Here is a 12,250-nt window from a genome sequence, read left to right as displayed (position 1 = left end):
CACTCTGAGCGACGCACACAGGAAACACATCGAACAAGAGAAGCTGCGGCACTACTTTTTTGATCCCACGTCCATGCATGTGTGTGAACTCGGATTTTAAATTCAAATCAGCCGACTTTCTGCCAATTATTATCTACTAAATTAAAACAAAAAAAACGTGAATACAATTATTTACCTTCCATTTGTTAACGGGTACGTTTACCGGTAAATAAAATAAAACATGAGCGGAGGAGAAAAGTCCTGACTATTAAGTAAACGAAAGTGAAAAGTCTCGATGTTATAGGAGTCGTAGCTGACGGTAAGTTGAATGGACGGTCATGGGGTTAAATCTGACTACCTAGTTTTGATCTTTCTGTGTGTGCTGCTGGCACTAACTCGTAAAGATCAGCTATGTGAACTGATTTTAATCAAATCTGGAACTGGCGTTTCTCCAGATTTATTCTGTGTTTGTTTTGAATGTGTCTTGTCATGTTTGCTGAACCTTAGGTCAAAATGGGAAAGAAAAGAGGCAAGGACAGGACCTCTAAAGATGAGGAAGACATCGACCTGGCAGGTAATTAAAGATCATATGGTAACCTGTGGAGGGCCTAGTGTGATTTTACTTAACTGTGATTTCTCTCTCTCTCTCTCTCTTTTTGTAAAGGTCCTTCCTGCAGACATATTAAAAAGGGATCCGACCAAGCTTTTGTGAAGAAACTCTCTGGGGATTCTAATTGGACACATTGCCAGGATTGTGCACATGATGAAAATAAAGAAAATATTTGCGCCGACATGCCAAAGGACTCTAAAGAGGACAATGAAACTGTAGCTGTTTGGATGTGCTTGAAATGTGGCCATAGAGTGAGTTAGTCCAAACCAATTTATCAATCAGATTTTGCCGTTACATGAATTGAATTTTTCCTAAATGATCGATGCATCTTTTTTTTTTTTAATTAGGGTTGTGGGCGAAACTCTGACAACAAGCATGCTATCACACACTATGAGACTCCTCGGTCAGATCCACATTGTCTGGTGATCAGTTTGGACAACTGGAGTGTATGGTGAGTAAGTCATCATGGTGTGATAAGCACAGATGCTGTTTGAGATGATATGATTTTACATGTGTGCTAACGTGCAGGTGTTACATATGTGATGATGAAGTCCAGTACTCCAGAACCGGACATTTGGCTCAGTTGGTGACCAACCTTAAAAAGTTAGCCTCTGCAGATCCTATCAAGAGACCACAAAAAAGTAAGTCCCATTGGAAGTTTTACATCCTTTTTCAATGCTTCGGTTTTTTTTGTCAAATTGAATCATCCGAATAACACGATGCCCACCTTGCTGTGTTTGCTTAGGAGTGAAAGAGGAAGACAACTTGATAGAGGAGCAAAAGATTGAAACTATAAAAGTAGAGGAAACCGAGAACAAAGAAAACAAAGCCCGTCAAAAAACATGCATCAAGAAAGAGAGTGTCGGGAAATCAGAAAAGTCTGTCACGTTTGAAGAAAATGCTGCTGTTTCAGTAAAGGGGTTGAGCAACCTGGGAAACACGTGTTTCTTTAATGCAGTTATTCAGGTAAGTTTTTGCTCGATACCATGCTCGGCTTATGATCAAATGAGAGACATAGTTGAATTATTTTTCATTGCTGCCTTTGTTGTCGTTTTTTTTATAGAATCTGTCTCAAACACACCTCCTGAGACAGACTCTTAACACAGTGACGGAGGAGAAAAAGACTCTTCACATTAAACCTGTTGCCTCATCAGAGTTGGTTAGTTGCCATGAATGGTTTTAATGCACTTTACTGTAACGATGGTAGACGTTTCCTTTCCACCATTAAGCAGTTCATCACTCATCAAATTGCTCTAATCACGATTGCAGGAACCTGTCACAGTGCAGTTAGACCAGCCGGGCTCCCTGACTTTGGCTATGTGTCAACTGCTCAACGAGATCCAGCAATCCAAGAAGGGTGTGGTAACACCGCGGGAGTTGTTCACACAAGTTTGTAAAAAGTACGTGCAAAGGACAGTAAGAGGAATGAGATACTCTTAAAATAAACAAGCCAGCATCAATACCGTAACCATCTCGGGTCTTTTCTGCAGGGCAGCCAGATTCAAAGGATTTCAGCAGCAAGATAGTCAGGAGCTGCTGCGCTATCTTCTGGACGGGATGCGAGCTGAGGAAATCAAGGTATACATTCAGTTAATACATCCAAACCTTTTTCACATTTGGGACATATCTTCACTAAAAATGGGCTCTCAAGCTGCTCAGGTTATGACATCAACTCAGTCACACTGTAAATGAAGTCACAAACCAAGGACGGGTAAAAAATCTTAGCTTGAAGGCATTTTCCCTCAAATTTTAGGACCTCAGATTTTGATTTGCCTGAAAGTTAACCCGGAGGTTGGATCATTTTCACAGAGCAGGGTTCAATAAGAGGACGATACAGAGTTTCTAAGAGGCTGAATTTATCAAGATTCTATAAAACTGTTGTCTTTCTTATAACTGCACCATTTCTTCCTACAATCTAAACCTTGTGTTTCTCTTCTAGAGAGTCAGCTCAGGGATCATGGAGGCATTAAAGGATTTGACAAAAAGCAAAGATGCAGAGCAGCTAAAGACGCTAGTTAAAGGTAAAGTACATTTTGATATCTTGTGGTCAGTGTTAAACTCTGTTGCTTTTATTTTATTTGTTTTTGGCACATGTTCTCCTTTCAGAGTATGAGAAAAATGGATGTCCAAAAAACTTTGTGGACTATGTTTTCGGTGGGGAAACTACCAGTACTGTAATGTGCCAGCAGTGTAAAACGGTATGTATTGTGGAAAGAAATGCAAGACAATCTAATCTGATGACATGTTGTCAACCTAAATTGTTACTGTCTGATTAACTTCAAGGTGTCGGTAGTCACAGAGATGTTTCTGGATCTCTCCCTTCCTGTCTCAGATGAGGTAAGACCTTCAAAGGGGTTTTTGACCATTTTTTTCGGCAGCTTGTTTTTGCTTTCTGTCTTTCACTTGTGTCCATTTGTGACAACATGCAGGCATACAGAAAGAAGAATCAGAAAAAAGGTCCTCAGAAATCCAGTGAGTCAAACCAGGAAGGCAGAGTCAGCCCTGCTTTGACCAACGGAAGTGATGGCGTTTTATCCGGGACAGGCAGCAAGTACCAGCAGAAGAAAGCAAAGAAGCAGGCAAAGAAGCAAGCCAAGGTTCATCACTGACTTCTTTCAGAAGATTCTTTTCTTTTGCCCTAACACATATTCTTCATGGATTGTTTAATTACTGAATTCTGACTTACTTTCTCTGTCTTCCCTAAAGCAACAAAAGAGGCAGCAGAAGTTTGATGGGAGAGCCACTTTGGACAGTCTCACATCTACGGGCAACTCGGACAGTGAACAGACTGATCCTGGTACCGAAGCAAAGGATGGGGCGAATGCTGACAGTGAAGTGCATGATGAAGAAAATCAAACGCAAATCAACGCGTCAGAAGAAAATCCGAACAACCTTGACACGGTCCAGGATGAGAAGGAAAAAGAAGGGGACGATGATTCCGTGATTGACTGTGACTCAACTACGTCATCGGTCAGTAATCGTTTTACTGTCCTATCAGAAGAGCAGCACGCAAATGACAGCGTCGGAGACGATGAAAAAACATCTGACTCTGACCGAGAGGCAGAAGAGGAAACGCAGCTGGTGAGCGAAATGGAGAAAGTAACCCTGGATGATGACTTCCTTGAAGACCCGGCTTCTGTGGAACAAGACATGGAGAGTAAAGATGAGCCACTGGAGGCCAAAGAATACACTGTTGTCAGTCAGGACCCAGAGCTGGCCTTCCACACTCTGGCTACCAGGAAGGCCCCCGAGAAACAGGAGTGTTCAGTTCAGTCCTGCCTCTTTCAGTTCACAGAAGTGGAAACGCTCACTCAGAACAACAGTCTGCTATGTGTTACCTGCAGTAAACGGCAGCCAAACAATGACCAAAGTGGAGGTATGTTTACCATACATGTGCAAAAAAAAAATAGTTTAAAGTTTATCTTTAATGTAATATTTGGAATGTATTATTATAGAGAAGCTCACTTTTTCTGTTTTTGGAGGAATATATTTTTTTATTCTTTTTGCTGAATGTAGGATCCAAGAAAAATATCTACACTGATGCCTTGAAGCAGATGCTGATCTCCTCTCCCCCACCCGTTCTAACCCTTCATCTGAAGAGGTTTCAACAGGTGAGCTTCAGCGGCATTGTTTGATCCCATTGGCTGTCAGAGAAGGAAACTGATGTTTTTCCACAGAGCAAATTGTGACCCAATTTAATGAGCAGCATATGTTTTTCTTTTTTTTTTTGTCCTTTTAGAATGGATACAGTATTTGTAAGGTGAACAGACATGTGGAATTCCCTCTGATTCTAGATCTAGCTCCTTTCTGTGGGGTTAAAAGCAAGGTAAATATTTGGATTTACTCGCTTTTCACAAGTGTCATTATGGCTATTTGTAAATCTATCAAAATTGTATTGTAGTTTGAGTAGTGAGAAACATTTTTCTTCCCAAACAGAATGTGACGGAGGGAGATACTGGTATCTTGTACAGTTTGTATGGTATTGTCGAGCATAGTGGAACGATGAGGTCAGGTCATTACACTGCGTACGTGAAAGTACGACCTGAATGCTCTAAAACAGCACAAGGTAGGCGTTTTTGTTAATCACTTTCAACACAGTAATGATTTGTTAAAAAGTTGACGTATCAATCAATACAATGAAAACTTTGTTTTAATATATAAAGCATCTCAACCGTAACATCTTCCATTTCAGGTGATGCAGAGCTGTCCAGAGGATCTTGGTTCCATATCAGCGACACAAGTGTTCAGCCTGTGAGCGAGAGCAAAGTGCAGAGTTGCCAAGCCTACCTCCTCTTCTATGAAAGAATCGTCTAATCCACCTGTGCCTTACTTCTCAGGAAACGCAAACAGACCAATCTGCTGCTGCTTCAGCCGCACGGCATGACAAACCGTTGACCTACCTTTGCTTGATTCGTTGCAGCCTCCAACAGGAATATGATAGAATAATATTGATATTACAGAATGGACAAATGACAGTGCTGACATTTGTTTTATCGAAGTTGTGTAACAGTGTTTCAAGCATCAAACACAATTGCTGTATGTTACTTACTGAAAATATGGCAACATAAAGCCTGACATTTGGCAAATTGTAATTTGTGCTGCAAAAAACATCAGTATATAAATGAAAGTTGAGATGATAGTAATTTGTAAAAAGTATTTATACACATTTTTTAACAATGAATTTCAATGAAATGCTTAAACATAAGACGTTTCTCGTGTTTGCTTTGTACTGCACTGAGCATGCGCAGGATGTTGCGTTAGCATCTGGTTCTGGTTGTTGTCACGTGACGAGAGCAGAGTCTCGATCCGGATGGCAGGAGCCGTCTCTTCCCAGACTTTACCAGTAAATGTTATTAAGTTGACATGACAGGTCAGTGAACGTTTGCCCTTTCTAAATGATTAAGTAGACCTGCAGTTTCTACGACAGGAAGTGTTTTGGGCTCAGCTTACAACAAGGAAGAGAAGTTAACTCGGTGACATGAAGAGTTGAGAAAGCTAACGGGATGGCCTAGCTTGAACCCTTTTTTGAAGGCTGCCATCATGACATATCGCAATGATACGCAACGTTTCTAATCCTGATTAAAATAAGCCTTTATACCTTCATGTGGAGATTTTCGTTGCGCCTGTCCGCCATGCTCAGTCTGGGTAACTTGAATTATCATGACTCAGCATTTTAAACTTGCTGCCCAGGTTAGATGGTTAACATGAATCTACAAAAGGCTGCAAGGATCCTGAACCGCAGATGATCCTTACATTTCCCCTCTGCTAGGGACAAAATAAAAAATAAATACAACAAACTGTAACTTCCTTTGTTTGATGTTTTATAGCAATTACCTATTTGGTTACAAATCTCAGATCATTTACAATTGCCATCAAGTCCAAAGTGATGTCATTGAATGTTTTTGAAGAGTTGAACATGTTTAATGTTCTGTTCTGGACAAATGAAGATGAGAGTACACCAGTTGAGTATAGCATGGGGTGATCATTTATTCATTTTCTGTCAATTATGTGTCAAGCACTGAGTATTAAGGCAGCTAGAGCTCACATTGTGGTTTATTAAGATGAAAACAGTGTCTTGTGCTTTGTTTGATTCTTCCATGCTCCCTCTTGTCACACAGGCTGAACTCGTAAGAACCATGTCACTCCAAGCTCCTCGCATTTCAGTGTTCACCTTTCAGTCTGCAGTGCATAGCGCCCACGTTCTCCAGTGTCTGGATGAGCAGAGGCAGCGGGATATTCTGTGTGATGTGACCGTGGTTGTGGAAAACAGGAGTTTTCGGGCCCACTGCTCTGTCTTGGCTTCCTGCAGCGAATACTTTCTCAGCAGGCTTACCAATGTCACCAGACATAATCCCATCCTCACCTTGCCTGACGAGGTGGGTTTGGTTCAGTTCATCCAAAAATGATTGCATGACCATATTGTGTGTCACGAATTGTTGCGCTACATTTAAGTTTTTGAGTGAGTTAATGTTTTAGAGCGGAAAATGAGGTAGTTCTGCACTTGAACACACTTTCCAAGACACCAGTGCCGTTTTAAAGAGTCGGTGATCAACAAGATTTACAAAATTTGTGATCCACTGAAAGTCAGAATACACTTCAAGCTGCAGAATTTAAACATACAGACCTTAAACCTTGTACACTTTATTCTATGTATTTACAGTGACCCTGCAATGTTCATGTTTTCTGTCCAGCAGGAAATGACATTGCGTAACATGACTTTTGGTCCAGTTTGCAACCCTTGCAATATACCTAATGCACTTGCACATAGTAACACAGTGTCTGTGGCAGCAGTGTGTCTGTTAGTCATGCAGGGCATGAATAGCATTATATTTCATGCTTTGTTAATTTGTAATAAATGTCTCAGTGCCCCCTGAGCCTATGTTTTAGTTTAGTCACTAATGTGAGATAATATGAGTAAACAGCATTTTCATGAAATATTCTTCAGTTATCTGATCACCTTTCTGGTATGGCCTTATTTTGTGATCTGAAGTGATACGAGGTTTATTGTGCCTCATAAATCTGCTGTATCTCCTTGTCTCACAGGTGACTGTCGAGGGGTTTGAGCCTTTGCTTCAGTTTGCATACACATCAAAGCTGCCCTTCACCAAAGAAAACATTCATGCCATTCACAGCAGTGCTGAGCTTTTAGGATTTCATAACTTGGAGTCAGCTTGCTTCGACTTCCTCATCCCTAAGTTTTCTGAAGGCAAAAGAACTTCTCTGGAGGTCAGACGCAGAGCTTGTTGTCGAACTCGGGATCCAAGTGCCGGCTTTGGCCCCAGTGTAACGAGCAGCCGACCAAACTCGATAGAGTCTCACAGCTCAGTGCCTTCAGGAGGCGATGAACAAGAAAACCTTCCATCACAGTGTCCTCAGACCGCAGAGGGTCAGACGAACAGCAGGGAAGAACACTTCTGTTTGGAGAACTGTGGGCCACAAATGCCTCCCCTGTCTCTGGACTTAACAACAAATGTTGTGTGCCCCATGTTGTCTCTGCCATGCCCAGAATCTGACAAAGCAGATCACCCCCATCAGTATTGCGAAAGAGACATTTTAGAGATAGGAGATGTGTGTAATGAAAGTGAATTAAGTTTGGCCAACTGTGGCTTACCCTGTGAGCTGTCGGCACCAGGGGGTGTGAATCCACCAGAACTCATTGAGCCAGCGAGCAGTGATGTCAAGCCGGCTGTTGAAACGCTGGTTGCTGAAAGCGACTGTGATCGTGGTTCCTGCCCCCTAAGCACATCAGGGGTGGAAGATTGCAGTGATTTATTAAAGCAGACTGAGGCTGGCCTTGAACAGAGCATGGCAGGTGATCTCTCAGATGCTACACTAACTGCTTTAAGCCAGGAAGAGGGGATGGGGGAGAGGAGCAGTGTGGAAAGGGAGGTAGCTGAACATCTGGCAAAAGGATTTTGGTCGGATCTGTGCCCGTCTCAGGCTCAGCCACTCCCACTGGATCCCATGGACCAAAACAATCTGGCAAAAGCTTCAGACTTTCATTGGCTCAAGCAGCTGGACCTGAGCTCCAGTGTAGGAGACTGTCCCTTTCTAAGGGACCTTGCGACAGATGAGGACCCAGGTCAACGCACGGACAACCTGTCCCAGTCAGAGAAGAGTCCCTACATGTCCTCCTCACTCAACTCTGGGGATGATTCAGACTTAGACACAGATGGAGACACGGAGGCAAACAACAAAAGAGCAGCAGAGGTCATCTCATCAGTAGCATATCTCTGACTATAAGTAGCAAATTATTATCATCAACTATAATCTAACTCCAAACCTTGTGTTCTACAGATTCAGCTCCCATTCCCAGTGGAGCAGATCTCAGCCCTGAGCCGGAGTGCCTTCCAGCAGCTCCTGAGACACCACAACCTGACCCCAGATCAGCTGGACTTTGTTCATGATGTCCGCAGAAGAAGCAAAAACCGCGTGGCGGCACAGCGCTGCAGAAAGAGGAAACTCGACAGCATATGTCAGCTCGAGTGCGAAATCAAAAGATTAGTAAGTCCCAGCTACTGCCTCGTGCTCAACCTGTCGTGAAGCATGCCGTGGTGAAATTAAAGGGATACATCACCCGTTTACATGAAGCTGTGTATCAGTAGAAACATGGTAGTAGTGTTGAATGGTCGTGAATCCAACCCTCATTTTGCCATGGATGGCTGGATTCACGACCATTCAACACTACTACCATGTTTCTAATGATGCACAGCTTCATGCAAACGGGTGAAGTATCCCTTTAAGCGTCTCTCAAGGGCTGCAAGTTCTTTGTGACCTTGTTTGACCTCTAGTGGTGATCAGTATGAACTGCAGGAAAGTGGGTCGATGTACTGCTGCCCTTGTTAACAAATCAGTTAACATGGGTAACAGTACAGTGATCAGACCTCCTTATCTGACACAAATCAAATTAAAATGTCATTTTTGCATTAATGTTCATACTCTGTAACTGGAGCTCTTGAATCCACTATAAAGTAAGTCAAATGTCAACATTTTCCAATGCATACATATTAAATGTTGTTGCTCCATTTAATTTTAGTACTGCTTTTTAAAAAGATATAAATAAAAGCTGAAAATACCAACTGTCCAAAGTAATTGCTCTATTGTCAATTTTAACGATCTATTGAGTGACCCTTGCACTTTATTTTTAGTTGTAACTTGTGGTCTGAAACAAAAGGTGCAATAATGAAGTTACAAGGAAAGTGAATGAGCTTTTCTCTCATTACCTCTGCAGAAAACTGAGAAAGAGCGCCTGCTGCAGGAGCGCACTGAGCTGGAACAAAACCTGGAGGAGACGCGGCAGAGTCTGTGTGGGATATGTAAGAGTGTCAGCATCGAGTCCGGCTGTGACCACGAGCACTTGCAGATTCTTGCTAAGCTCTCCTCGTCAGACTTACCCATCTCCTTGCCGGACTTACCTATCTCCTCTCCTTGCCTCGTGGGTAAAGATGATGGGGCCCAGATCACTATTGAGATGGTAAGTTGCTCTTCAGCGTGTGACTTAAGCAAGCTTCCTGCTGGCTCTGGTCAAAGTGCTGCGTCGGAGGCTGGCACACAGACAGAAGAGGCTGGTCCTCCACAGAGTTCCCCTGATCCTGCACCTCTGCTAAATGCCTGTCTGGACATGAATAACATCTTATAATTGGACTCAAACAAACATGTAAGGCCCTGGAGCAGGAGATGGACATATAGTATATACTGTAATCCCTTTTGGGATGGATTCACTTTTCTGTTTATTATTGAATGACTATCTGCCTGATTCACATTTATGTAAGAAAGATAGGACATCTCATGAAAACCTGTCTTTTCATCACATCTATTTTAATGAATTTATGTGGAGATACCGTGATAACAAAACAAAACAAAGGAAAGTCCCCGCACAATGAGCGAAAAAGTTTGGACAAATCCACATTTATTCATGCGTTCAATATCCTATTCCAGAATCATTTTCTACACACCAATGGCAGATGATGGGAACACTACTTCAGATCACCACAGTCTTGGGAGAGCCTTACGTTAAGACTGCAGACAGTTGCCCTTGATTGTTAAAGTGAGTGAGATCACCACACTGAGATGAAAGAGCTCATCAGAAGAATCTGGGGAAGGGTTTTGAAAGGATAGCTTGAAATATATGTTAGTGATTAGACTTTCAAGCGTAAATCTAGTAAATCAGCCTTGTAATCAGACTTCGAGATGCTTAAATAAGTCCCCATTAATCCTGAAATGTCATCATGGGACATAAGGCAGCATCACGTCCATGCCATGATGTTTCATGGAGAAAGCAGTTTCTGGCTGAACAATGTGCTTTGGACAGATATTTCCAGAATGAAAAAGTATTGTGCCACAGTAATCAAAAACATGGTGTTGCCAAGCTAAAGACATCAAGTTTAGCACAAGAACCTCATACCATCTGTGGAGCATGGAGGAGCAAATGTTATTGGCCGCTTTGCAGCAGTATGCTCTGGCCTTCAACCCAAACCATTCAGTTGACGAGGTGGATTCAAAAGGTCTGGACCAAGAGCAACAAGAAGCAGCTCAGAATAGATTAAAACAGGTCATGGACTTGTACTTATCAGTGTATAGTGCTTTGTCTGTCTTTAGACCACTCAAAGTGCGTTTACGTTACTTGATCCCCCCCCCCCCTCTTTTTCACACCACATTCACACATTGATTAGAAAGGATGCAGCAGTATGTGAAGATCTTAATCCTTTGTGAGAGGATGAGGGTGTTTAAAGCAGACTGTTCTCGAAGGAAGCCCTCGGACTTCTCGCAGCTGAAATGATTGTGCATAGGAGACTGGGACAAACAGTCATCCTCATTTGATGCCAGAAAAAGGTGAACATTTACTGAAAACATAGAATCCAGCCAATGATGGCAACAGCAGCTATTACAGCAATGGCTGCAAAACAACAACACTTTCCTCAGTAGGTTAGATGAATGGTAACAGATTTCTGTTATTGTTTTAATCACATAAACTGAATCTAGAAAGGTCTCGAACAGAAGAGCAGATTTCATGGGATGTCCTTTTTCTTTTTAACACACATACAGATATCTTAAAGTTACTGTTTGTTTCTGTATTTCTGATATGCATTTCACTGTTAACAAAGAATCCATTGTTCACGTAGAAAGTGATTGTTTCCATTTTAAAAACAAGAAGCATGTTTCTTAAAACACATGTTTGTTTTACTCAGGGAAACTCATAACCTGACTGTATCAATGCCCCCCCTCCCCCCTGCACTGTTCCTTTTGCACATTTACTCTCAAAGTTGTGAAATCCTAATTTTCTTTGATTTTTGATATTTTAAGACATTTTAATCTTATCACATACTGTCACTTTGCTGTTTGCTTTTATGCACAACACTTGCATTGCTTTTTACCTAACATTGTGAGAAATAGTTACAGCTAACAAGAAGTCTCTCAGCATTATTCTTATGCCAGTACATAGTTTAGACAAATAACTGTTAACAGCCGCAGATATCTTAAAAATGGCTCTCGAGTCTCTGAAAGTATTACACGGGGAACATCATTTGATGCAAAACGTGCCTTATGCAGTTGTATAGTCTGATACAGGCCATCTTTGTATGTTGTTGTCTCGAGCACTGTTGCACACTAACCCAGAGCCTTTATGGAGGGCATTCTCTTAAGTTCTGATCCATCTTTATGTTAAGGAAACCGTTGTTATATGCTGCCATATGTAACACATTTCAATAAACAATGTTTTGTTACAATTCAAGTGTTTTATTGCAACTACAAACTGTAAGGGATCGCTCCTCCTTTTTGAGTCGTAGTTCCAGGATTTGTCCAGTAGGTGGAAGTGCAAGTCTATTCACCTCCTTGGTTTTTAATAGACTGACTGTAGCGCTGTTAACAGTGTAAATGTTTCCTTGCTGCATATTATCTTTAATGGATTGAGTTTTCTTGCAAAGATTTTTAATCAAATTTAAGATTGAAGTGGGGAAAAAAATGTTTGCAAACTTTCACTTAAAAAAATCACTTAAAACAGCACAATTCTACAATGCTTGATATTCAAGGGGTTATAATCTATATAACACACCTTATACGGATAACAAGTTTTAAGACAAGAAAACTTAACGAGAAACAAGAAGCTGGTTCAGACTCAATAAGTCAGTTTAAATAACTAAGCTAAGTTATCTAAAAGTTAGA

The 12,250-nt window shown here is 41.6% G+C and overlaps 2 protein-coding genes across 5 annotated transcripts in view; both read left to right on the top strand.

The window, feature by feature from the left end:
- The first annotated feature begins 27 nt into the window (after positions 1 to 27).
- usp16 (ubiquitin specific peptidase 16) lies at positions 28 to 5,296 on the top strand. Of its 2 annotated transcripts, XM_079354602.1 has the most exons (19): positions 28 to 298; positions 487 to 553; positions 644 to 840; positions 937 to 1,040; positions 1,118 to 1,230; positions 1,335 to 1,555; positions 1,653 to 1,748; positions 1,859 to 1,989; positions 2,080 to 2,167; positions 2,529 to 2,610; positions 2,696 to 2,787; positions 2,873 to 2,926; positions 3,019 to 3,186; positions 3,296 to 3,965; positions 4,106 to 4,200; positions 4,329 to 4,415; positions 4,526 to 4,655; positions 4,782 to 4,840; positions 4,927 to 5,296. In XM_079354602.1, the coding sequence occupies exons 2-19, from the start codon at positions 493 to 495 to the stop codon at positions 5,155 to 5,157; spliced, it is 2,679 nt and encodes an 892-aa protein (XP_079210728.1). In that variant the 5' UTR covers positions 28 to 298; positions 487 to 492; the 3' UTR covers positions 5,158 to 5,296. The 2 variants fall into 2 exon arrangements, with proteins under 2 accessions (XP_079210728.1, XP_079210729.1); XM_079354603.1 differs by having other exon boundaries at positions 30 to 298; positions 4,782 to 5,164.
- A 74-nt stretch (positions 5,297 to 5,370) lies between these two features.
- The window catches only part of bach1a (BTB and CNC homology 1, basic leucine zipper transcription factor 1 a), an 18,125-nt gene continuing 11,245 nt past the window's right edge, over positions 5,371 to 12,250 (top strand). For 2 of the 3 annotated variants that reach the window (XM_079354611.1, XM_079354610.1), the window contains exons 1-5: positions 5,371 to 5,459; positions 6,208 to 6,465; positions 7,133 to 8,299; positions 8,387 to 8,593; positions 9,321 to 9,563. In XM_079354611.1, the coding sequence (XP_079210737.1) occupies positions 6,226 to 6,465; positions 7,133 to 8,299; positions 8,387 to 8,593; positions 9,321 to 9,563 (1,857 nt within the window). In that variant the 5' untranslated portion in view covers positions 5,371 to 5,459; positions 6,208 to 6,225. Of the gene's footprint in view, positions 5,460 to 6,207; positions 6,466 to 7,132; positions 8,300 to 8,386; positions 8,594 to 9,320; positions 11,815 to 12,250 lie in introns of those variants that run through there. The other variant, XM_079354609.1, reaches the window with a different exon arrangement.

Source organism: Symphodus melops (assembly GCF_947650265.1).
Source record: "Symphodus melops genome assembly, chromosome: 10".
NCBI lineage: Eukaryota > Metazoa > Chordata > Actinopteri > Labriformes > Labridae > Symphodus > Symphodus melops.
Note: the sequence above shows the minus strand (reverse complement) of the source record. Positions and strands in the feature narration are given on the sequence as shown.

What these genes read in the sequence shown, in the direction of transcription:
- usp16 (XM_079354602.1), top strand. Translation starts at nt 493, where the DNA reads ATGGGAAAGAAAAGAGGCAAGGACAGGACCTCTAAAGATGAGGAAGAC. An exon ending in GGAAGACATCGACCTGGCAG is followed by an intron (nt 554 to 643) that starts GTAATTAAAGAT and finishes CTTTTTGTAAAG; the next exon opens with GTCCTTCCTGCAGACATATT. An exon ending in ATGCTCTAAAACAGCACAAG is followed by an intron (nt 4,656 to 4,781) that starts GTAGGCGTTTTT and finishes CTTCCATTTCAG; the next exon opens with GTGATGCAGAGCTGTCCAGA.